Source organism: Neoarius graeffei, chromosome 6 (genome assembly GCF_027579695.1).
Source record: "Neoarius graeffei isolate fNeoGra1 chromosome 6, fNeoGra1.pri, whole genome shotgun sequence".
In the NCBI taxonomy this organism is placed as follows: domain Eukaryota; kingdom Metazoa; phylum Chordata; class Actinopteri; order Siluriformes; family Ariidae; genus Neoarius; species Neoarius graeffei.
Genome location: NC_083574.1, coordinates 56,022,633 through 56,049,729, shown reverse-complemented (window position 1 = coordinate 56,049,729; position 27,097 = coordinate 56,022,633). Strand labels below are relative to the sequence as shown.

General features: G+C 43.7%; 1 protein-coding gene across 1 annotated transcript; it reads right to left on the bottom strand.

The window, feature by feature from the left end:
* Window positions 1-3,814: 3,814 nt before the first annotated feature.
* tle3a (TLE family member 3, transcriptional corepressor a) lies at window positions 3,815-27,097 on the bottom strand. The gene is made up of 21 exons (XM_060923893.1): window positions 26,692-27,097; window positions 25,958-26,067; window positions 25,358-25,458; window positions 25,120-25,183; window positions 23,893-23,937; window positions 19,132-19,194; window positions 18,549-18,653; window positions 14,726-14,924; window positions 14,330-14,337; window positions 12,218-12,340; window positions 12,048-12,098; window positions 11,745-11,897; window positions 9,722-9,851; window positions 9,265-9,440; window positions 8,940-9,013; window positions 8,451-8,700; window positions 6,820-7,067; window positions 6,580-6,727; window positions 6,342-6,492; window positions 5,904-5,980; window positions 3,815-5,429 (listed from the first exon to the last, which is right to left on the bottom strand). Exons 2-21 carry the CDS (start codon window positions 25,979-25,981, stop codon window positions 5,322-5,324), a joined length of 2,298 nt encoding a protein of 765 aa, XP_060779876.1. The 5' UTR covers window positions 25,982-26,067; window positions 26,692-27,097; the 3' UTR covers window positions 3,815-5,321.

Below are 27,097 nucleotides of genomic sequence, written 5' to 3'. Positions count from 1 at the left end.
TCCATGTATCAGCCCAGTGATGACCTGGAGACTTGTCCAGGGTGTACCCCGCCTTTCGCCCGTAGTCAGCTGGGATAGGCTCCAGCTTGCCTGCGACCCTGCACAGGATAAGCGGTTACGGATAACATTACACCATACATTCATTCATAAATAGACCTCATTAAGAAGCTCCAAATTTAATAGTCTGACCCAGTTCTGATTTTTCTCACCCACCCACCCAGACATGATAAAGATAAAATGACTATTTGAGTTGAGATCTCGTCATACACAACACTAAAATTAGTTAAGCATAATAACCATGAGCACCCTCCCTTAAGTTTTGCATACCTGCTTAAAATATACATATTTGCCTGAGTGCATTTGCCCTCAAGTGTGCATGTGTGCGCGCCACACCTGTGTTTGCATGGCTACCTTGGGGAAGGCAAATCAGGCCAAGCCATAAAAGCTGCATGGCTAATCATTCATAGCTCCGTGAGGAACACACAGCGATCCAAACGATCAGATTAAGATACTTTGCTACAGATCAGGAACAAAGAAAAAGGAACGTTTCTAAATAGCAAAACACTGTATGAAAGTAGTCAATAAACTCCCGCATCACAGTGTGCTCCATCCAGAGCAACATAATCATCGCCTGTCTGAATCCAGTGTCCCAGACAGAAAGAGACCTCACCCTGCACTGGATTTGCCTATGTGTTGGAGATGCACAAATGATGTGGCCAGTATTTGCTTGTTAAAGCAGTGGGAAGTCGCTACTTTCACTGTGACCTTCAAATGTATTATTTCTGTCCACGAAAACCACCCTGCACACTCCGTGTTCAGATAACAATCTAGAAAGAAAACAAATTTGAAAGAAACATTTGGCTAAGCCTGACCTAGTAACATCAACATCTATCACCCCAGGCAAAAATTTGGCATGTGTCAAGAACAATACCCAACTGTATCCTCATTTAGCAAGGCTTGTAAAAATGTTTCGTTAATATATAGTCCACAACAGGTAAACGTAATGGATTAAGGATGGATGACGACGTCAAGCAAAGAAAGATCAACGGGAGAAGAAGAAAGTTGATAAACGGAGAAACAGAACGTGGTAATTATTTCAAATTAGCCACTGCTGAGCCTGAAAGTGATCCCGCTTGGTATCCCATTAGAAGCAATTATTACTTAAATGGAACTCATTATATGACCGATCCTGTCCACCTTAAACAGTTCCACATGGAGAAGTTCAGCATGTGGGAACTAGCTTCAAACCGGCCTTAGAAAATAAACTTGAACCAACCGGCATTTGTTTGCATGACAACTTAATATAAGCCACGGTTAAGGCTAATTGTGGTTCAAGAAATGCGCCGAGAAGCATAACATTCATGCGCCATGTTTTCTTTAACGAATATCATACATACTCAAGCTGTGCGTTTTTTTTTTTTGGAAAAAATGCCCCCATTTGTTCTCAGTAGATTAGAAAACCGAATAACGCAGTTATTTGCCGTTTCAAAGTTTCATGCTGCGTCCCACTCCAAAAAAAACACCAATAACACTCAAATAGATAAAACTAGATGGCGTTCCACAAATTGAATTAATATGCATAAGGAGAGGACTGATGAGCAAAAGCTATTAAAGGAAATCCTGAACATTTGGAAGTAATGTGTGTCTTGGTAATTATTTTCTGCTCTTTCCTATCCCCAGCTGTGCTGAAATTCCTAACGTTTGTGCGAAATTATGCTAACACACATCATAAAATGGCTCTTGTGCTTATCTTGATTGAAACATCAAAGTGAGCGAGCGCTGGTACCTTCCCAGAGCAAACCTATCACACAAATCTCATTACAAAAGATATCTAATTACTGCCTGGAATTCAATGCTTGGTTGGAAGGAATACAAAGACGAGCCTTAACGACCACAGCCTTAAAAATACCTGTCTTACAACGCCGTTGTGTGACTCCGATCAAGGCAAATTAGACACGTCAATGGGATGGAAAAGGGTAGCCACATGACCCCAAGCACAGGCTAGCATTGGAGTACAGGTCCAACACAAACAGCGAGGAATGCAGTGCATTCAATCCAGCATCAGTGTAAGGACCTTTGGAATGCAGACATGCCGGCTAAAATGAGCCAAGCCAGTGATTACTGACCGCTTTGTTGTAGACTGTATTAAGTGATTACAGAGTCTCATTAGGCTTGATGGTTAAAATGAGGCATCAGGGAAGCCAAAGAACAGCAAGAAGTTCCCAGACTGACAAACACTGTACTTTTGGACATCAGCATTCTGAGCACAAAAGGGGGTAATCCAATTCAATCCACACTAATCCAAATGAAGTGTGTCAGAGAGAGATTATCAGCTGTCAGTGGCCTGCTCCTGTAGTGGGTAAGTATTATCAGGGTCAGCACTGCTCAGGGATTGGAGGGCCCTACTGTGTCAAGTAAACAGAAACCTGTCCTCGTGCTCATCTATCCCGAGAGACAGGGATAGATTGAGCAAACAAGAGAGCCCCCCCCCCCAAAAAAAAGGGGGGGGGGGGGGAGAGAACCAGAGAATAAGGGGAGACACAAAATATCTGTTCTGTGGTGCGAAGCGGGTGGAGTTGGGAGGCAGAGAGAGGGGAAAAAAGAGGTAGAAGGGCCCTGTCTCCATGACAACCTTCATTTCTCCTCCCCTTCCTGTGGTCTGCAGAAAAACTCTGGTGGTCTTTGTGTAATGCAATTCCACTAGAATGCACTGTGCAGATTACAGCTCAGGCTGGGCCACAGTAAAGACGTTATTACCCAGATCAAATGCAGTAATCACACATCACCGAGGGGGCTTTCGCATCCTCAGCAGATAAAACCCCAGCCTGGCAACGCTCAGGTGATTAGGGGATTATTACTTTGTCATTCAGTACTCTGCCAGCCTCTCAGCAGCCCAAACATCCTCATCTGCCCGCTAAAGACCACAAACCAGCCATGTAACAAGCCTGCATTACACTATGCCATGTTCTCCATTGGATCAGTCATGCCGTCACGTCCACATGTGCCATAGTGGCAATAGCAATACGGGATTAAAATCACCACACACGCACAATAACAAACATTTGCATTGATTTTGTGAGACAGGTCTTTACTGACAGCTTAAAAGAGGATTTAATTACCAAGCTTGAGTTAGTAACCTTTAAAGTTCCTTAGTACTGTGAAAACTAAAACAGTGGCGGAAATATACAAAACCCTCTCCAAAACCATCAAATCAGATTTTCAAAAGAAGGTGATGGGGCGTTTGAGCCACAAACACTCATGGAGGGCAGAACACCAGATGGCCTATGGCCTTCCCTAGAGCCCACTGTCAAGTACTCTGAAGGGAGCAAGACCCCCACACACAGCCCCTCAGTTGATTGATTGAGAGAGAAAGAAAGAAGAAAGCTGAACTTGAAGAGGGAAGCCACCATACAAAATGCACACTTCTTTGGGTTCAGGAAGAGAAGGGTTACTGGGAAAGCCAGGGAGTGAAAGAGTGTGTCATGGAGTCAAAAGCATCCACCTCAGCTTTTATTAGGCAACAGCATCACTGAAGAGGCAGCCAGAAGAGGGACTCAAAGTGAAAGCCCCTTCTTCGGCCCAGAAACCGAAAGGGAGAAATGGGCTGGAGAGGGCATTTGTTTCCACCAGCACCCTAAAAAGTACTTCAGTGGCAATAGACCATTCAGGGAAGCTGAAAAGCCCAGTTCGTGTCATGCCTCCTTTAAGTGGCCAAGTTCAGTTCTCCACTGATCACACTACAACAGTGTCGCGTTCAAAGCATGAGTAACATATAGTAAAGCAATAAATAGGACCTTGCATATAGAATTTTTTTTTTTTACAAAAACAGTTTATTGAAATATCCACAACTGTACATATCTTCAGTGACAACACAGTTTGCTACATACTTTGGTGTGTGTTTTAAGACATGACTGTATCCGCTGACTTTGTAAGGCAGGAGACAGTGTAGTACGATGAGTAAGTCGACAAATTGTCTGATTAATGTCTGCATGTCTAACTTGAACATTATGCTTTGTTTGGTGTAGCTACAGACAGACAAACTAACTCTGTGCTTTTTGCATATGGGACACAATGCACACAAATTCCAAAGAGGCTCCAAAGAAAGGGGAATGAGGAAATACTAACCAATTGATTAAATCATGTTCATCCATTACAAGACAAAATGCTGAGTCCTGTCAACACACCAATGTAATGAAGGTCACAGGTCAGGGGAAGGCTCTTCCTGTCACTCAGTACACACATGCCTTTTCTACAGCTACCTTGTTTGGCCCCTCCCCTCTTGTGGCAACCATCTCCTAGGAGGCCACTTATAGGAGGCTAGAAGTATCGCTTATTATTATTTTTTTTTTTTTAAATATAGAGCGTCCATCCTCCCAAGCTTCCCTTTCTGCCAGACATCAGCCTCAGGTGCTCACAGGAAGAGTTTATAGGCAGGGGCTCTCCACCACGCCGAGGGGAAAAAAAAAAAAAAAAAAAAAAAAAAAAGGTCCACAGGGGTCCCCCCAGGGGGAAAGGGAGAGAAAAGGGGGGGCGGGGGAGAACACAAAAAAAAAAAAAACAAAAAAAAAAACACCAACACCACACATCCCTGAAATATGATCCAGCTGATTTTTTTTTTTTCTTCTTTCAGAGGAAGGGAGGAGGGTAAATTAGATTTCCATAAAAGGTCAGCTCATAAAATTAACTTCTCAGGAACAAAAGACAGAATATCCTTAGAAAAAAAAAATAATAATAATAAACGTCCTAATCTAATTTCCAAACCCCAGCGGAAAAAACAAAGCATCAAGGAGAGGGTGAGCGAGAAAGAACCATTGAGAGTGTAACTGAACACCAAAATATAAATCTATAAAAGGCCTTTTAATACTCCATTATGTACACTTTTCACAGAACCTCCACATGAATAAAGTTTCAGAACGAAGCACCGCTTCATGCTGCAACATTCTTACCTTGTTTAAAAAAAAAAAAAAAAAAAACACCCAAAAAAAACCCCACAAGATACTCTTCTCTAATGCCAAATGCTCCATGTTGGGTGTAGTGGGCAAGGAATGAGCGAGTAAGAAGCTTTAGTGACGGGGCTAAAGGCTGCCCAGTCCCCACCAGACTAGTTCAAGTCCTAGTTTTAAAACAGTCCATTATCTGACTAGTCCAGGCTGTTGTTAGTCACAGTCCATGAAGAAAGGGATGATGAGGGATGAGAGTCAGGTAGACAGGTGCTGAACTGTTTATCTGGCTAGGAGGAAAAAAGGCGCATGGTTTCCCCTCACACTGTTCCCCGTTTCCTCTTTTCAACATGGGTTGAACTTCTCCACTCTGTTCTCTGCCTAGTAGATCACCTCATACACTGTGGCCTTCTTGTCACCAGAGCCGGTGACAATGTACTTGTCATCTGCAGAGATGTCACAACTCAGGACTGAGGATGATTCCTTTGACTAGAAGAGGAGAGAAAGAGATAAAGAGGAAGTTAAGCTAAAAGGAATAAGTTTGTTGAGAACTGTCAAAACATTCTATGGCAGAACTGCAGGAAACTATAACCCGCATGCACCGCCTCTTCCCTCACCCAACTGACCACTCCGGGGGGGGGGGGGGGGGGGGGGGGGGGGGGGGGGGATAGATGATGATAAAAAATAAATGGTGGTGGGTTGTACACATAAGCACTTCTCCCCACACCATCACACCACTAAAGCTCTTACACCAACTCCAGCCTTGAGCACTTTAAAGGTTTAGTGTTATTTACTGGACGGTGGCTGCATGTGCATGCCCACATCCTGCCTAAGTGGTCAGGGCCCTGGCACTAATGACACACTCCAGCCCATTTCCGCTGATGCAGGCATTGTCCATCAGCTAGCGGTCACTTTGCCCTCTAGGGCGAGCTTCCTGCAGACAGACTTTATTGATCTCTGTACCTGGAATATGCTGGCGCCGTAGGGAGTCCTCCATGCGTTCAACAGATTGTCCTTCCCAGTGCTCACGAACCATTTACCTTGTCAAGGGAAATCAAATGTAATTAGAGCTTTGCTTGTGCTGCCAAGGCAAGATAGAGCTAAATAGAGATATGTGCAAAGAGACTGAAAACAGGCTTAAAGGAATAGGACAGTCAAGGTTGCGCTCAATTTAGAAGATGTAATTCATATGTAAAACACCAAACAGCTTGAAACAGGGGGGAAAAAAAAAAAAAAAAAAAGGCAGAAAGTAAGAAACATGCAATTAAAGTGATGTTTGAGGTTCAGTATGAAATGTCAAGTCATAAAGCAATAGCTGCATTTCCTCCCCACACCATTTCACCATCAGTGCACTCTTGGTTCACATAAGCAAGGCAAACCCAATATGGCTCGGTGTCTTACCACAGTAGGCGAATTTGAGAGACAGCACACAGCTCTCATGCAGATGGAGCTGATACTTGTCTGGCTTGGTGTGGTGGAGCACCTCCACATTGCTGCTCTCCATGCCCACAGCCAGCCACTCACCCGTTGGGCAGTAGCCCAGTGAGAAGATCTGTACATGAAACAGAAAGCAGCACAGTTTCAGTGTATTCAATTTTTCAACGGCTGCTGGCAGGAAAGGAACAAGTGAGAAACTGACCTGAGAGGTGAAATCATGTTGCTGCAGCTGCCGCCCCTCTCTGAGGTCCCACGAGCGCACAGTGTTGTCCAGGCCACCCGTCCACAGCTTAGTGCCATCATGAGAGATGTCAATGCAGCTGGCGCCATCTGTGTGGCCTTGAAACTGCCTACAATACCCACAAGACAGTAGGTGGTCAGAGGCACAGCCAATTACACTTCTGAAATACAAGTCACACTTATCACCTCCTCACAGACTTACCTGACAAGCGTCTGATTATGGAGGTCCCAGACAGCAATGTTGCCATCACTACAACAGGAGAAGCAGACCTTGGCATCAGGGCTGATGGCCAGAGCATAGCAGGCCGGGGCTGATGAGGTCAGCTCAGCCTTGATGCGTGGCGTCTGCGAGGCCAAATCCCAGATGGTCAGGGTACTTGCTTCACCACCCACGATCAGCGTACGGCCGTCAGGCAACAGCTTGCAGGAACGGATGTAGTTGTCCCGGTTCTGCTCCAAAGAACAACAGAGCAGTGAGCCAAAACAAAAGAAACCTACATCTGATGTTTGACAATGTACAAATCAATCAAGAAGTGACAAATTGGAGAACTGTTCCACATAAAATTCAAATACCATCACATGATTCTGTAAGGCCCAAAAAAAAGTGTTTCCGGTAACCCGGCCAATGGAGAATTTCCGCGTCGAAATTGCCGACCGTAAAGTTATTACAAATTTCCCTCGATATTTTAGTGTAAGCGGCGTTAGTTTGTCATAATTTTTTGTTTCAACGCATTCAAGTTGTGAAAGAAACGATAAAAAGTAAAATGTTTCGCCACTTCTATCAGCCCTCCTGCATAAACATGGAAGCGCACTTGTATACTGAAGGAGGAAGGAAAACAGCCGAGCCGCCATTTTGAATCCTCATTCAAGGCTGTAATGCAAATTGCTTCCTCTTCAGTATACAAGTGCACTTCCATGGCAGGGAAAAACACTACGTTTTGCCACCTATGTAATCCCCTATTTATACAAATACGAGTCATTCAGGATTCAGCCATGTTTTTGCTCGGTATTTTTGCTCGACCCAAGTTCTACAGTAGGCTAGGCTGTCTGCTTTTAATGGAAGTAGCCTAGTCTAGGACGTTATTTTCACGTTATTTCTTGATAAGGTGTTTTCACGTTATTACATGAAAATATCATGAAATAACGTGATAATTTCGTATCATGAAATTACGTGATGTTATGCTATTACATGATAAATATATTGTAAAAACGTGATAACTTTAACAATATCTTTTCATGTAATTACTTGATTCTAAGCCAATTTTTGTGTGTGGCAGCAATACGCTTCCGTAGATCATAACTCGAACTCTCGCGATATTTTTTTTTTATTCGTTTAAAGATTTAAAACACTTATTTTATGATGATGTGTGGTATAAAGGATTCTGTGCCAAAATACTATTTTGTAAGATGTTTACTTGTGTTAATTTTTTCGAACAAAATAAAATAAAATAAAAAAAATTAAGGAAAAAAAAAACCCTTTCCTACCTACCGACCTTATTTTAGTATTTCATGTTACCGGAAACACACTTTTTTTGGCCTAACCTTTTGTTAAGTATAGGAATGCCACAAAAGACTGAGGAAAGCAGTATGGCGCCAAAACAAACAAAACACTACTTGAGATTTTAAATATACACCTTGAAATTCGGCTTTACTAAAAAAAAGCTCGACAGAAACAAAAAGTGGTTTCAATTATATTTTTGTTTACTTTTTACAAAAATTAACGTTGATCCATTAATTCATGCAGTACCCCTAAAAGTCCAAATAAGCAACGCATTGAAGTAATACATGTCTACAATTACACTGACAACAGTAAATATTGGGTTTAGCTCTCACCAGACAGTCTAGCTGGGACACAGGACTCTTGCTACCAGGCTGGCTGATATCCCAGATCTTCACACAGCCCTTGCCTCCAGTGTAGACGTGACGTGTAGGGTTGCTGATGGTGACCGCACACACCACCTCGCCGTGGCTTAGGGTGTTGATCTGGCGGGCGTGGCGTGGGATCCCAGGGCCCATCAGAGCATCAGGAGGGAAGGGCACAGGCTGCATCTGCCCATCAGCACTGACATGGAATGAGTAGGCCCTGACAAGAGAGAAAATAAACCCCAAGTCTTATTTATGCATTGTATGGACCACAGCATTAGATGACTGCTGACTGAAGTGGGCTAATTAAACCGATCAGAAAATGGTCTGAAATTGGTGATTAAGAGCTGCAAAAAAAAAAAAAACGTTGTGCTGTTTGGCACTGTAACAAAGATGCTACATAAACACGGACAGTGAAATAAAGGCTCTGAATGAGGTCACTTTTGGCGAGATACTTACGGCTTTCCTCCAGAGATTGACGTGAGGCTTGCAGGGAGGCCTGGGGCTCTCATATGAGGATGATCAAAACCAGCCTTAAAAAGAGTAAACAATCCATTAGATCCTCACATACAGTAGCACAGAACAATCTATAACCAATACAAGATAATATTAAAAGCTCTTGATAAACGTACAAATAGCACAATATACATTACATTCAGTAAAAGCCTGATATTCTCATTCTCACTACATCAGCATGCATTCTCAGTCCAGAGCAAGAGAAAATAAACATCTAAAATACAGGAGGTCAGCCATAGAAAGGACACACATGCACACAAACACTCACAATGGATGGACGGCCATATGCAGCAGCGGCAGCCGCACTCATCTGGGGAGATATGTGTAGGCCAGCGTAGACCCCAGGGCTTGTGAGTGAGCCATTCATCTCATGGTGGCCCATCATGGCAAAAGGAGCTGGGTAAGAGCCAGCAATGGAAAGGGGAGTGCGCAGCGCAGGAGCAGCTACAGAGATGGACGCACAGAGCCAATCAGAAATCAGGATTAGTTACAGGCAGGAAGAGGAAAGAGACTCAGGCGTACCGAGTACCATCTCAAATCAACACCTCCTGCACTTAACCATAGTAATACAAAGATTCTCAGAGACAGTTACTCTTAGCTCTAAGAACACTGAAGAAAATACTGAAGTGTTAATTTCACATTAATATGATTAAATCTTCTTGTGATGTATAGCAAATAATAGCATAAACTTTGTTTTTCAGAATGGGTTTACAGGCTGTACTTACCCAGCGCTTCCATGGGCGGTTTGCCCAGGATGGGCCGCAACCCTGGGGTGGTGCTGGTGCCGGGGGTTGGGGCATCATTCCGAGGAGTGGGAGTATTAGATTTGAGACCAGGTGTGGATGATTTGTCATTCTGTATTTGAGCGTGTGGAGAAAGACAGCAGGGATGGGGCTAATTATTTTTGGCTATTTTTTTTTTACCCCAAAACCATTAATTTTATCAGCAAAAATTTGCAATTTATTTGGAAATAAATTCCCCTTCTTGGTGGACTCCCAGGTGAAAATGATTAAAAACAAGTCTCTTGTACCATATCAATTCACATTTGATTATTTCAAAAAAAAAAAATCAATGCACCTTTTAATATAAACGAGCTCGACAGTATTATATTTCTGCATTTTTGTGATTCATCTTTGAATACTCCAATCCTTTAAAATGAAGTGCAAACCAGAAAAAAAAAGTTCTATCATATAATTCTCTTAAGCTTTCTTCTGATGTTATCATGGTAGCAGGAGGTCTTGCATATCAAGCAGGCAACATTCAACATCACTCATCACTTCCCTTTCAACTGTTGTGTGAACTAACTAGGTTTTATCTGGACAGGATGTTGTGTAATGTAATGCATATACCATAGGGTCAATTTGAAGATCAAGATGGTGATTTTGAATTAAAGAACAGGCATGTACAATGGGCATTACATATCGGAATTTTTTTTTAAATCAAAAACTAAGTTCATCTCGGCCTAAAAAATTTGGGCAGACGCTCCCGCACGGCACGTGCCAGCAATTCCCCCCCAATGAAATGAGCAATAAGTAGGAGAGTTATACATGCTATTATACCTAAATTTTATCAGAAATATAGATATGATACTATGATTCTCCCCAACATGCTACATTAGATAAGCTAACCCCATTTATAAAAAGATACACACTTATACATGACGTGTAATTGACATATTTTTTGGGGCGCGCGCTCTCTCTCTCTCTCTCTCTCTCTCTGCCATGCCGATCCTGTAGGCTGCACTGACAAACTCCGGTCCTCAAGAAAAGAGAAAAGCCCGCCCACACTGAAAGCTGATTGGCTTATTTTGCTGAGTAACCCAATCAAGATGCTCTTTGTCTGGCATGCGCTACATGAACAGGCACACAGTGTTGCCAGATTGGGTGCTTTTAAGTGCATTTTCGCGGGGTCTTGAACATATTTTGGGCTGGAAAACGTCAGCAGTATCTGGCAACACTGCATACAGTCTCCCTCGCGCACGCACATTCTAAGATGCGTGATGCAGACCTTAATGTTGCGCACGCACGCTCTTGCTCGCTTCTATCAATATCCAGGAGACTCCCGGAACTTCCGGGAGACTTGGGATGTCTGCGTTATAAGGTGACCACAGATCGTTAATCATACACCCCCCCCCCAAAAAAAAATTCTCAACAGATTTACATCGATCTCAAAAACGATCATTTTGGTCTGAAAAAGTCGAAAATCCACCAATCGGCGGAAAATTCTCATCCCTGAGACAGGCGAGGGAGTGATGGGGGGAGAGACAGTTTAGAAAGAAGTGAGGCAACATACAAAAGTGCCCACTGAATGTAATCCTGTCCTACCGTATTCTGACAAGCATCCTACTCATCTGAAGCTATAAAAACCACCATTTATCATAAAAGCCATTACTGGCAACAACATGAGGCTCAATTTTATCCTTCCCCCTGCTTTCATCCTTTGTCCCCCCCTAATTTCTGACAAGGCCTAGAATGGTTAAGCACATCGAGTTCTTAGTACAGAAGAAATGACAGCTCCTGCTATAGAAATGCTGTGCGTCTGACAACTACTAAGTGAAACTAATGCATTTAAAGCCAAGGTAGGGGAGCATTCATTCCGAAGCCATATAAAACCAATAGACATGGCCGTGATTAGTGCGCCGTGTCATATCTTTCTGGGAAAATTCACTAGCGGGGTGCCCAAAAAGATTGGGGGGGGGTTTTCCATATTAAAATGAGCAGATGTAATTGCGTGAAAACGTGTCCTTACATGGCCGTGTTCCTTGGTTTTGGAAGACGGTGTGCTGCCAGATGAGGCCACTGAAGCAGGACTATTAGGTGTATCTTTTTTGGGGGGGCGGGGCTTGTCAATGCCATTTTCTGGTGGGGAGTGTGCTGGGCTGCCTCGAGGTGTCGCAGGGTCCTACACAAACAGGGCCAAAACACCACCTCAGGCAAGAATCTCAACTTCTCATATACACATGGCACACAGTTTTACCAGAACTCTGAGCTTTGTGCTCCTTCGAGTCTTAAAATTCAACAACGTTACAAGTGGTTACAAATAAAACCTCACCTCGTTAGAAACGTCAACCACAAGATCATCACTTTTGTCTCCATCACTATCCTGTATTTAAAGGGGAGGAGGAAAAAACCCACGATCTCAAATTACACAACGAAAACGTTCTCAAAATACGTTCTAGAAACAAAAGTCAAGTCAAGTTATGAGGCATTTCACACACTCACATATCTGCTCATGTTGTCCTTCTCTTCCATTTTGCGCTTCTTGGAATCCAGGCTATAGTCAGAGGAACCACGATGCTTCTCGCTGGCAGTACGCAGGCTGTCAGATGGGGAAATGGAGTTGTTCTAAAGAAAGAAAAAACAAACTAATCCACCTTCATTCACAGACAGAATGTAAAGCAAATTTTATTTGTTATTTATCATTGGATAATATGCCTAGTGACAACAGTATTCATTTAAAACAGATTTCAACACAACTCCAGACAGCACTGACAGGTACTTTGCAGCTGTGTGTGCACTGAAAGAAATCCAAGATGGAAAAGAGGAAAGGGAAAATAGGAAAACAAGTAGTTCATATCACTCCAAAACCACACACTTTAAAAAGCCAGAAGAGGCCTATTCATTCCCATTGGCCGCCTACAAAACCCAAAACAGGCTTAACACAATGCACTGAAACTAGCCAAGCCGTATCTAACAACCTACGCTAGACTAAACATCCAAGAATTTGCTGGCTACACAACAGAGCAGCCACAGTTAAGCAGACCAAAGAGAGGGGCTTGTTTTCACAGTCCCCCTCCCCCTTTCCTAAAAGAGACAACAAACAGCTTCAGGAAGACATGAGCAGTACTAGTGCTGAACAACGGCTCTTTATCTGAGAGCAGCCAGGCCTGGACTGGATGTGTGTGTGTGTGTGTGTGTGTGTGTCCATGTAATGGCCATTGATTGCTGCAGCATGCTGAGCTCTGACTCCAAGCCTGTGTAGCCGGCTGGGTACAAACAAATGGGCAAAAGCAGGCAGGTCACATGACTCCAGCAGTCAGCCTCTGTCCACTGGATCCCATACTTCATTTTATTTTCAGGTCGACTGAAGTTCACACTCAAAAACAAGTGAGACCACCCACACACACACACACACTAATATACCGTATATGGTCGCCAGAATATGAAAAAGTACTTTCATTGCCCCCCCACTACTTTCTAAGAGGCCAGGACTATCACTGTGGTACAACCTCCTATACCTTGCATGTATGCAACAGCCTTAGGAAAGATGCGTCAGTGAAGCATAGAGGCCTTTAAGTGTTCTCTAGGCATTTTCTCAGCATAATCCAACTTGAGAGCTTCTCTTAGGTTTCCCTCATCCCAGAGAGAATGAACAGCACAAGAGGGCAAGAATGCCTCCAAGTTCATGGCAAGTGTAAAAAGAAACTGAGCTGAGAAGTGAGATGAAGTAGCAGACTGGGCAGAGAGCCCACAGTCCTCTCTCTGTGTGTGTGTGTGTGTGTGTGTGTGTGTGTGTGTGTGTGTGTGTGTGTGTGTGTGTGAGATGCCTGACCTTTTAAAGAGAAGCTTGGCGTGTCTCATTAAATAGAGTCACAACTATGCTATCAGATGACCCAAGACACAGGCACAACACACACAGGCTTGGGGTCGTAAATGCTAGAGGAGTTCCTCTTCCTTTAGACATGACTGCACCCATTGAGCTCTGGCTGGGACTGTTAGAAACCAAATCTCACTGCCACAATCGGCCATCGGAGAGATTTAAACCCTGCCATCAAATAAATGCCTTTTACAAGGAGATGAGAGGCAGAAAAAACAAAATGCTACAGCCTATGTTCATGCATATTTATCAGTGAGGCAAAATAAAGCAGGGGGGGTCAAAGGGACGAAATATCCCAAAAAAGAAGGGAATCAAATAAATCTGCTAAGAAGGGAGAAGAGTTAGAGTCATCTTTAATTGTGATGCAATTACGCAGTAGCGCTAATCTGTACACCGTGATGCGAGTCATTTCCCTTATGCATAGAGATGAGAGACCTTATTTCATAGAAAACCTTGTTCCCCCATTAGTCACTTTAATGAAAGCAGATTACTGTACACAGTGCAACTTGAGGGTTTCAGGCAAAAGAAGCCTTGCTTGACATTTACATTAATGGAAAATTTCTTAGGCGTGAAACAGGTTAAAAAGCTCCTTCATGCAGGAAGAAAGAGACACAAAGAAAGACAGAATGAGAGCAAGTAAGAGTGGGCGACTGAACAGAGGATATGGGGGGGGAGAAAAAAAAAAAAAAGAATTGGAAAAAGCCAACATGTGAGCCAATGGGAAACTGGGCACTCACCGTGCTCTCTGCAGTCAATGGATCCAGTTGGAGGAGAGAAATAGACATGAAGATTGGCCAGCCACAGAAAAAGAGATAAACAAAAAAAGTCAGTGAGTCTCTCCAAATGAGAGGAGTTTCATCACCTCGAAAAAATTACCTCCTCCAATTTAAGTGCCAAGACATTTGTTTTATTCTGACCCACAAAGCCTGCTCTAATTATGAGTAATATGTTGCCTATAAACTGCGCTCAACTTCCATAAGTGCATGTACAAAGACAAACCTGCCCTATATTTTAATTAAATTATTACATCACAGATCAGGATCTGCATAAAAATGGAATTAAGCTAGTTTCCAATTTCTGAAGCACTACTTCTCTAATCCTCCTTCAGGAGTAGTGTTTAGACTCTCTCTCACCTCTGTGCTCCAGGTCATGGTGGTTCTTCTCGTCCTTCACAGGCAGGTGGGGCTGGCTGCCCAGTGCTCCCAGTGCCAGCAGGCCTGAGCCAGTACCTGTGACAGGGGGGATGCCCGGGGGTTGCAGTCCTGAGGGGTGTGGGGGCAGAGCTACAGGGCCGTGGGCAGCATGAGACAGGTGCTGCGCCTGGAGCTGCTGCTGCTGCGGAAAGACAGACTGCAAGTGGGCCAGAGGGAAAACACACCAACAAAAAGACACAGACGCAAGCAAACAGTCTGAGGCAGTATGAGCCCAGTCCAGAAGTGCAAGCCAACAGGACACGCATAAAAAAAAACCCCTCATGGATTAATCATATTATACAGACAGAACAGTCCGCACATTTCTATATTTGTCACAGGGAACAGCTATGTGAGGGGAGAGGAAAAAAAAAATCTTTAAACTGTAGACTGAGACTTAGGATTCAGGAAAGACCAGTTAATAATGACTGGGTGAGAAAACCTGGAAAACAAAGAAAACTGGAAGTCAAGGATGCAAGACCGGTTTTGACATGTCTGCCAAAACGAGTGTCCACAATGGAAAACAGCCTGAAACAAAATGGTCATGTCAACATGAATGAAGTTGTGCACAATCATGTATGCACAAGCGCTCCTCAAGATACAGGTATAAGAACAGGCTTTCAAAGTCTGTCTGCTCACAGACTGTACCACCTGCTCTTTAACCTCAAACATCTGAATGAACACACACAAAAGTCACTCATGAAAACTTTTAAAGCAACTCTAATAGCAGTAGGGGTGGGTGTGCACACGTGTGTGTGTGTATGAGAGAATGTTATAGTGAACAACCAGACTCATGCTGGCAAGAGGTGACTCAAACCTTCAATATGCTCATTAATATTTCAAGGGCTTGGGGCAAGCGAACAGGAGTTAAAAGCCTCTCAGCATGAGAAGCGTGCCATTTAAAGCAAGCTTAAATAATACTTAGTACAGGCATGAGCAAAAAAACAAAAGAAAAAAAAAAACCCACCCACCCACTTCACAATTTATTAATATACTCTGGAGGGCTGAATGATTTAGCTGCCCTTATGGCATGTACCACCCCCTCCCTCTATAGACACACCACAACTATCAGCTACCATTTTTGGCCATTCTCACCGAAATCTTGTGCACGCACATTTTCTTCGGAAGTGAAAAGGTTAGATATTATTGGCCATGTACGGTGATCATGGAGGTACAACCTTTTAGAATTATTAGCAGGTCATTTATGCCATGCCAAGAGTAAATATCAATACTAAAGGCTTATTTAGAAGCCTGGAATGCACTGAAAGCTTGCCCTTTCCAGAGGACAAATCATTATTAAGATGTCCATCACAAGCTCTTATTCAGGGGTGACTATAATTGCTGACAGCTTTGCCGATTATTTGCACAGCTGGCTGTATATTGCTGTGAAGACCTTGGAGAATGGCAGGGAAGAGAATGGTATATAGAGAAGTGCCACCTGGGATCTGAGACACAACCTTGCCCCCCTCCCCCCAATTCAGTCATGAGACAGGCCTCATGTGAGTCAGTGAGGAGGTGGACATAAAGAAAATGGATAGGAGCGAGTGGTCATGAGTTTAAGGCGCATGTGTGCAAGAAACCGCAAATGGAGAGAGAGAGAGAGAGAGAGAGAGAGAGAGAGAGAGAGAGAGAGAGAGAGCGCTTGAGAAGATGATTGACCACGAGGGAAATTAAAAAGGCAGTTGATTCACGGGGGAGGCCCTTCCCTGCTCATTCTGGCTAATGAGCCACTGATGTGTAATATGCATGGACAATCATTGAGAACCCTCATTAGAGCCCTAGCTATGAAGACAAGAAAAAGAAATAAAATGCCTCCTCTAATTTAATATTCGTAGATAAAGACCTCTTCTGCTGGCATTAATCTCCTCCCCAACTGTGAAGTACTGCTGCCAAACACTGGCTGGCCACCAGATGGAAAAAATAAAAAAAATAAATAAATAATATGGCTGGGCAATAGAAAATCCTACTGGCCAAATTAGACACCCACTTACTCTTGTCCTCAGGTGGGATAAACTAAACAATTTAGCACTGTAACCATGCAACCTTGGACTATCTACAACAGATCCCTCTGTCTTCCACACGCGCGCATACACTTATAATTGAACCCTTCCCACAAGTGGAGGCCATCTTAAACGGTATTCCTGCGAGAGGTCTGGGAAGGCATGTTAAAAGCCATTGCTGTGGCAGTAACAGAGCTGGAAGCGTGCGCGTGTCTGTATCTGTACTGCTCCGAACTACATTTACAACTACTCCAGCCCAATACGCGGTCACAGCCCGCTTCAGCTTATTGTACGCACAGTAATAACTAAATACAGACACTCGTAACCACAGGCAGGAAATAGGGTGTGAAAATGTTTTCTAAATATGCAGCCCCAAATGCACTCGTATGCTCAGTGAGGAGGGCAGAAACGCTGAGCTGCCAGGAGAAGCCATCTTAAGATCTTTGATGAACATTCTGCCGGGAAAAAACAAAAAACACTGTCCTAGATGCATCCTATTACTTGCTCTGGCGTCCATCAAGAAGACATGTTAGCAGCTGTTGCACTGCCAGTGCAAGTGTGAGAAGGAGCACGCCACCCTCGTCTCACCTTAGCCTTCAAGTATTCATGAGGACACTGGCACACATGCACTTACACATACCAACTGCTGTGTAAATTACAAATCCTTGCCTCCTGGAAAAAAAAAAAAAAAAAAAACTATCACACAAGCAGTCCTAGACAAGCTAACACTTTATTGCCCAAGGATATAAAAGCACGAGAGAGAGAGAGAATATATGGAGTGAATATGAAAGCAAGAACCATCAAATGTCAGAAACATATAAAATGTCGACTCCATTTTTAATCCATTCTCCAAGGGAGAAAAAGGTGACCCACTTATTTAAAAAAAAAAAAAAAAAAACTCGTTCGCAACTCAAAAAAGTCAGACCTCCCCAGTAGAATTGCAACCAATACTTTCAGATTCTTCTCTTCTAACAGAGTCATTAAGCAATAAAGCAGGTTTGGTGCAGCACGGCATTAAAGCTATCAAATGGGCTCTTCCCAGTAGATAGCCTGGCATTTAAGAGTGGCCACATGCCCGCCTCATTCCGCCCTAGATTCCAGGAAGTCATTATCTGAGAACGGGGAGGGGGATAACTGTGTGTCGGTGTTTAGTTCCTAATTGAATTTCGATATCAAGCTAAACAGCTGTTCCTTCTGGTCCTCCAACTCGCAGCAGTATTGAAATCACACTAGTGAAAGAGACCAGTCAATGTGACTTCAGCTGCTGTAAATCACAGTACAGCCAGGCCAGCTCTGGGAGCATGGAGATGGACGGGTTCATTTTCACACTGATCCATATCCTATAGACGGGATCAGTCAGCAGCAGACAGGAAAGAAAACAGGAGCTGAACTGCAGTCATGAATAGACTTGGAAAGTAAAAGGGGTGTGTGTGTGTGTGTGTGTTATCTGTATAAACACACACTACAGGTAACAAGTATGAAAAACAAGGACGTTTAGGCACATACATCCACACACACACCTCGATCACAGCTACACAACTGTGTTTAAGACAAATCATTAATACAAGAATTTAATTAAAATACATTTCAAAACAGAATATTCATGAAAGGGGCAAAACTGTGTATAATCAAATTCAAGAGTTCAAATTATTCCGTTAAAATTACTTATAATTATAAGCAATTACATAGTCATTTTGAGGATGTATGACATTGCAGCTGTGCCCCCTTATTGCAGTCAAATAAAAGAATTAAAGGGGTATACACACGGTGAGAGGCAGATTGGGAAGTCCACGTACCCCGATGATGGCATTCAGCTCAGTCATTGTCACTTGCTTGGCACGTTCAACAGCTTGTGCAACCTGCTGTTGGTGCTGCAACACGTACGCATACAGTCAGATGTACTCAAAAAGCTCCACACTAAACACGTCAAAACATTTTCATAGTGCATGCTATAGTCAAATGCTCTTCAATGCAAAACAAGTGGACATATGCCTGGTATAATAAGGCACTGTATAATTATATGTAAATTAAAAAAGCAGATAAGGCCGCAGTTAAAAACAAATGCAAACTAGTGGCATATGGCTAGACTCGGATATTTGTTTAAATAAAAAGGTCACCATATTAGTTCTAGGAAACTAATACATGTTCATCAAATTTGATCATACATAACTATTTCACATCTAATACAGATGCTTTTTAATAAAAATACACACAGATTCTTAATTGCTTTCAAAGCGCTACATAAAACACATTTAAAGCATCAAATGTCTTAAGCGCCAAGACTTTTGATATGGCAAGTCATTATAAGCAGCATAAAAAAATAAATACTTTAAAAAAAAAAACTCTCACCTCTTGTGACAGAAAGGGCATGATCTGAACTAGAATTGCGTTAAGCCTTTTAGCAATCTCAGTCTGAAAGAGAAGGAGAGAGAAACAAACTGTGATGAGGCCATGGACCAGCACTGTAAAGTACAACGCTGTTTAAAAAAAAAAATAAAATAAGAAAAAAAGCTTGATTCAACCCCTTTTAGTGTTTACAACGATTAAGTCAATTACCATGGCAATCAGCAGCGCTTGACTCGGCACACTCCAAACAGCACGATATTGACATGTGAAATATTTAAAGCATTAGGAGGGCCCAGGGGAGAGGGAACACAGCTGTGATGAGTGTACACTCCAAACCGCACGGAAGCCAAAGCCACGTTAAGAGCACCATTACACTTCACCCGCTGCCGGGTTGGTAATACAGTCTGCTACTGATGAGGACTTCCCCTGTTACTCGCTATGCTAGATCAGATACACGTACTGCAACCCGGAAGTCATTCACAGATGAGTGCTTGAGACGGGATTGTATTTTATGAGTGCAGTAAGAAACGCTTCAAGTTAAGCCCAGACTAGTCTTGGCTACATACTGAAAAGCCACTTGTTGATGTTGGGAATTAAGATGCGGCTTTTGGCCGAGGATGGAAATGTCTGCAGCAGTCGGTAATGAGAGACGCTGGAATAGAGCCAATTCTGTCAGTATTCTAGACCCAATTCACCCCTACTACCCTCCTCCTTCATTTTCCCAGCACTGCCACTCACCCTCCTCCGCCACACACACCCAACCTCCATTCTCTCTCTCGCTCTCTCCACCAGCCTGACCATCATTGCCATGGCAACTGCGGCCGAGCGCCCCGGTCTCCTATTGCGCCCCAATCATTATGCAAATGCTACCTCGGCTTGACCGTAACAGCCTGTAAAATCATATTACAGGCACGCGGGCAGGTCATTAAATTGAATTTTCGGCCTGTCGATCAGATGAGCACCGTGCACGAAAGGTGGATAAAGAGAGAGAGAGGAAATGGTGGCAGTGGGGGGAGGCTGCAGGAAGGGATAACGGAAAGAAGAAGGCTGGCCTTATCTCTCCATAGATCCTCCTAAAGCATCAGTTCCAGCCCAGAAATCCAACTATTCTCTGCATAACCGATACCTCTGCTGTGTCACAACTCCCATAACAGGTCTTTGCTCAGACTGTGACCGGTGGGGGGGAGAAAAAGGAAAAAAAAAAAAAAAAAAGTAATGATGGGAGGGAGAGAGAACGTGCTTAGCTACAGATGCATCATCTACAGAATTTATGAGCCTCAGTTCAACCCAAGGCCAGAGCTGTGCACAAACATCACATCACTCTTCAGCTGTATTTTTCATTTTTCTCATTCAATTGTAAACATGCAGTGCTGTGCTGACCAGGAAATTATTTATAACATATTGCTGAAAAATGCCAAGTGACCATGGTGGTCAAACACAATATATGAGATGATGGATAAAAGTTCCCCCCCCCCAAAAAAAAAAAAAAAATATGATGTGGCGATATTCATTTCAGGCTAGGCAGCGTACAGTCTGGAACAAGCAAGCAAGCAAACAGCTGGAAACGGAAGACATACTGGCAGTAATCTTAGGCGTATAGTGTTCCGTATCAAAGCTATTGCAGAGTATGGACATGAAAGCACATAGCCAAAATTTGCTGCTTTCAGTATGCTGCCTGCTCTCAAACCCAACTTGTTTTAACAGCCTGTTATGCATGTAATAATAAGAGTGCTCGGAAAGCACAATATCCCCTGCTGGCAACTATATCTATGCTATAAGTGCTTAATACACCCTCATGAAATTGTCAGAGTACAAGTTTGGTAATCCAGAGCCATAACTCTGGTAAAATGCGACCGAATTGAACGAAACTGCAATATGCATATTAGCGACATATAACAAAGAATCCTGTCAATTTCTGTAAAATTCCTCCAAAAACTGTAAGAGGAGTTGATTTCAGAAGGAGAGTACCCTTCCTGGGACGGACGGATATCGCCACGACATAGGCCCGAAGGGGGATAAAAATCAGCTTTATAGTTTTGTCTGCATCATGTTTACATGTACCCTTTATACGAAAGTAACAGGGTGTGCAGCACTGATAAATCACTCAAGTCTTATCACTGACGAGTTTATAAAAAAGAAGCCAGCTCAATGTGTAATCCTTATTTGCCGAGATAAACCTGTCAGGGGCAAATATTGGACAAGATTTGCTGAGAAGCCTAAACATCATCAAGCACATTCCTTAAGAGCTTACTGTAACACTGACAGCTGGCTGAGTGGGGTCAAGGGTTGACTTTTCTGTCAATCAATCTAAACCTTCATAGTCTATAGGGCAAAATAATCCCTTACCATCTTGTGTGCTTAAAAATATGTACATCCAAACCATAACACACACACACACACACACACACACACACACACACACACACACACACACCTTACTTTCACTAAAATGTAGCCTGCATATAGAAAATGCAGTAGGAATGGGCTCTAGCTGGAGATAAAAATAGATCTCGTCACTTTAAGCAGATGAAAGCCCAGCTCTTGAACAGCGAGCTTCATGCTCTGCTACACAATTACAGGTACTCGGACCTGTCTAGCACCCCTTCAAGAGCACTCTAGGGCCAGCCTGTCAATGGCGTGCTGAAAGCTATTTGTCTGTTGCTACCAGTGGCGGGCGGAACAGAGTGAGACACTGATGAGCATTGAATATAGAGGGAAAACAACTGGTGCTCGCAGCCATTCTGCTCCCCATCACAAATAATACTTGACCCAGCTAGGCTGATAGGGCTCCAGCTTTCAATAGAGAGCAGGATGGTCCTCTGACACAGTAATGAAGAACTACCAGTGGCTTTGTGCTTCACAGAACTAGTGAGCTCACACACAATAATAGTGCTGTTAGTGGGAAACAGAGCAAAGAATTGTCATTTGGCTTTACCTGCTGAAGGAAACGTCTTGGGATGTGCGGTCTATAAGAATTAAACTCGACACAAACTATGAAAAATGGCTCCGATTCACAGTGCACGGGTACACGCGTTACCCTGTGTACCCGACCAGACTCCTTCGTGAGAAAACGAGGGGTGGAGTTGGCTTTAGGCTCCCAGCCCTCGCTTACAGCCACCTTGTGTTTTTCTTTTAACAGCAGCTGTGTGTGCTCAACTCATACAGCGAGTCTATTTGCTTTGGTTCACGCTAAGAAGAGCCATCCAGCAGTTAGCAAACACTTACTAAAGTCCCCCCTGTATAAATCATTGATCAGAGTCCCAGTGTCAACCCAAGGCAGATCAGCTCCATCCAGGGCTCTACACACAGGAAGCAGCCACCTGGCCACATAGGGAGGGAGGATTTCCACTACGCCAGTCACAACACATAAGAAACCTGGATCGACATAATAACCCATCATGGCAACTCCGTGACAGGGCAATGCAGCCATCAGAGCGGTGTTTCCGCTTGTCGTTACAGCTGTCTGCAGATATCAGATGCTGAATAAATGCCTGCGAAAAAAAAAATAAAAAATCTGCATTCCACCTTGTCTATTTAAAACACCAAAAACGCTGGCAGGGTTATGCAAGGGGTTAGGGGGAGCGTCTCGGATGCAGAGAGACGGATTTTCCTGTCGGTGGAAATAAATCCTTGAGTCTGGAGGATATGGTGGTGTGGACCGAGTAATCCGAGCCACCTCTGGCGGTTAACCACTCCTCATCTGCCTTGTGCTCCTGGGCTGGGGTTAATGTGGAAGAGTGGGAGGAGGTGTGCACATTTGCTCACCAACACCCACCTCTCTTGCCTCGATCGAGCAGGTTTGAGCTGGGGCTGGATGAATTATTCAAGTGCCTACATAGGCTCTGTGGCAGCGGCTGATAAAAGTCAAAGTGCTAAAATGGATCAGTTGATTAACCTGTTTACACAGGACTGGCCCTCCCACTCACTCGCCTCGCTGCCTCCACAAGCCCACCCCCTGTGCCGCTGCCCCCCCCCCTTCTGGTTGGGAGATAAGTAGCTGACAGGAGCCATCAGAAGAGAGTGTGGGATCTGACGAATGGCCCAGCACACTGACACACGCGGAGGACACTGATGGATCACCTGCTCTGCTGCTCCTCCCTGATGCTATTAACCTTCAGGAGGTGGAGGGAGCGCGAGGGAGAGCAGACTAAACTAGCATCATTCCTCTGTGATGAACCAACTGCACGAACAGGATCCTGCTGTTGCGTTATTATCTAGAATATGGAGCTGTGCAATAAATCAAAAACAGTGCATGCACACAAACACACATTTCCTGAGATTAGCCTTTGGAAAAAAAATGTCACTAGAACAAAGCAAACATTCCAAAAAGAGTATGGCTCAGGTGTACTGCGCAGTTTGCTCACGTTAGAGGAATCGACTAGAAGAGCTGAATTTAAGACAGGGGCTATTTTTATTTTTTTTTGCCAGGTTTTATTTTAGACAATTTGCTGACATGATGGGACCTGGACAGCCTCCTCTCTCTTTAACCATTAAGATATAAGAGCCCTTTGTGCTTAGCTTTAATCTCACTGAAACAGACCATCCAGGCAGACACTGAACTCTGCACAGGTAGGAAAAAGTGAAGAGACGACATTTGGGGAAAAAGAAAAGAAAACACAGATCTCACACACACACACACCATCAATCCTCTGTCTAGGATACTATACATAATCCAGACACAGTGTGTGTGTGTGTGTGTGTGTGTGTGTGTGTGTGTGTGTGTGTGTGTGTGTAAAGACAGGGAAAGATCAAAGACTTACATACCTGTTTGTGCATTTCAATGTTCAGCCCATAGGACATCTCATAGTACTGAAAAAAAAAAAAAAAAAAAACACAAAAAAAAATATATATACTCTTTTTCCTGCCTTTCTACTCAGCATATGTGAACATCAGATATTCTCACAGCACATCAGAGAGGTGCAGGGTGTCTGGGGTTTTTTGTGAACGATGAAGGGGTAAGAGAAAGACAGAGCTTTTGATGAACACTTCAAACCCTTACATATCAGCATTTCAAACCTGGCCCCTTCACGTCTTCAGGTCAAGTCGGAACAAGACAAAACCAAATTAATCCAATTAACAGAAATCCAGCATAATTGATCAGGATTTCACTACAGGAGGATCTCTGACCTCGGATCATTCCTTTGTAAAGTATTTTCTGCTTGCAGCCACTTCTATCAGCGCAGTCAGCATGGAGGATTCCTCCTGGTGTTTACCTAACCTTTCCTCCTCCTATCGGTCTGACAAGCTCCTTAATGCGGACGGAATGTTTAACTAGCGTCCCCGGGTATTGGTTAAAGTCATCCTTTGCGTGTTTACCCAAGATAAGGAGAATACACTACCATGATTTGACCTTGCAGAATTACATCGCGTCAAGCCTTTGTTTGTTCCTCTGCTAATCATAAAACCTGGGGCAGGGCAAATCTTCTGATCTCCAAACACTTACAGTTGAATTTGCCTCTTTTTAGACTGTGTAAATGATTAACAGTGATTTTCAGTCGAGCTCCTTGTTTGTGTGTTAAATCTCATTATCAGCAGACTGTGTGTTTTCTGCCGCAATCGAGTATTTTCCCACAGACGCCCCTGGCCCTCCTCCATCACCCCTCACCTAATTTACAGCCATGCATTTGTCCGAGAGCAGCGTCTCCTTGGAGAATAATCAGATCCCCGCACAGAGGGAGGCAGATAGAGGGGGAGAGAGGGGGCAAGAGAGAGATGGGAGGAGTGAAGGAGGGTGGAATACAGAAAGGAGGGGAGATACAGAGGAAAACGGGGACAATGCTATGGTCATTGACCCCTGTGGCTAAGGGGCAGTGTATAAAGAAGCCTAAGGCTCAAAACAATCACTCAGGGCTCTTTAATAAAACTAAAGACACTGGGAGAGGTTTCTCAGTCACATACACACAACAACAACTCCGGTATATACCAAGCACACCACCCTCATACTCTATAAATAAGAATATAATTGCAGCTTAAGTTTTTATATCATCTTACCATGACATAGTGGCGCTGCATCTCTGTCTTCTCGTTGGCCAATTTGTCATACTCCACCTTAAGACTGAAATAACACACAGGCTTTTAGACACTACAATTGCTTCGCCACATTATCATCTTCAACATGCAGTTATGGTCATGTCTCTTCAGGAGTGTTGGCAACAAATTATCGCCATGTTTTTAGATGACCAATACATGCGACATTATTTGACCGTCTCCGAAGCTTTAGAACATTTACCTGTGATACTGAGCTTGCAGGAACTGAAATTCATCCTTGATTCTGTCGCACGATTCCGCCACAGTGAATTTAAAGCCTGGCTGACCAGGCTGGTGGGGCGCCTGAAAGACAAGCCATCACATCACATCACTCAAACGAGAACTAAATTTGTTTTCCAGCAAATACAGAACGAGGCTCGACTGCTTTCTGCACCCGCTGGGAGCACTTCGAATATTTCAGGCTCCTGAAACAAGGGTGGCATCTTTCCGACAGTGATGGCAGGCTCACCAGTGAGTTTTAAAGGCTCACTAGACAGTAGGGTCAAATCACTCGGATCGGACGGATCATGAAACAAACCCGTCAGTCAACCTGCAATCGTTTCGCTGTGCTTTAACCAACAATACTTCTCAGGAGATTTGTAGTTCTGAAGGAATTCTTAACAAGGTTGAGCGCATTCTTTTAAAGCCAACATTTCTTGAAGCTTTCCACCGACCTGCTGTTTCCTTTCGAGCATAAATCCGCTTTAGTGAGCAGAGCGAAGGAGCTGTGTATATCAGGATAGCTAAATCGATGCAGATGTAGCAAATTACAGCTCATATCAGTTCAAGATGTGAGACTTACCGGATGCCGGCCCTGCGGATACATCTTGAAATGTATCCTTTATTTCTCAGAGCTTTGCTGGATGGAAATGAGATGAGATGATCCAGTGTAATTCAGCACATCAGCCAGAGCTGCAGGGGGTAAACACACACACACACACACACACACACCTCTTCTCTCAGATCTGCTCCAGCACTTTCACCTTTTCGGACAGACAATGAAAACACAAACGTGGAGAAAAGAGAGAGAGAAAAAAGAACAGTGTTAAGTCTGTGTCTCTCTCTCTTTCTCTCTCTCTCGCGCGCACATTTCAGAGCTAAAACTGATTTTAGATTAGCGTGTATAGCGCACGCGCACTTCACCATACAGCTAAAGTGAGATTTGTTTATTGTTTGTTTGTTTGTTTGTCAATTCCTCAGACTACAATGCAGTTTTATATCGTCGCCCGAAAGCTTTAAGCATTCACACTGACCCAAAAACACAAGAAGCGCTAGATAGGTGGTGTTTTTTCCCCCTTTCCTCCTTTGTTTGGTCATTAAACTGTCCACACCTTTACAAAATACACATTACAAAACAGGTTCGGTCAAGTTACTAAGTAATAATAATAATAATAATAATAATAAATAAAAAGTAAAAACAGAGATGTAGTAGTGAGTGAGCTAGCTAGCCAACCGCTCAGTGTTTGCGCTCGAGCCTGAATCCTGACTTGTGGAAGAACAATATCTTGTGGCTATGCTAACCTGCTAGCCGCGTACCTGCTTTCGCGTCTCCAAACGGTTCCGAAAGCCACTTTAACCCCCGGAACCGCTGTCCAGAGAACTCCGAGGCAGCCTCGACCGCGTTTATGTCGCCCAAGCGTCGAAAATGTTCATGTTTCAGTGTCAGCGACAGACAGAAACCATCTCCGCGTTTCTCCCAAACAAACCGCTCCTCCGGCTGCAGGTCCCGAGTCCAGCTCGCTCGCTCACTCACTCACTCACTCACTTCACCACACAAAACTCCTCTGACTCGTAATCCGCCCCCCCACCCAAAAAAAAAAAAAAGAAAGTCGTGCCAAAATGTACTTCCGATTTTTCTGAAAAGCTTCAGGAAAGGTTGTAAGTGTACCGCTGTAGTCCGCTCTCACGTTTCCTCTCCATCCAGCTCTGCTGCTGCCCTCCC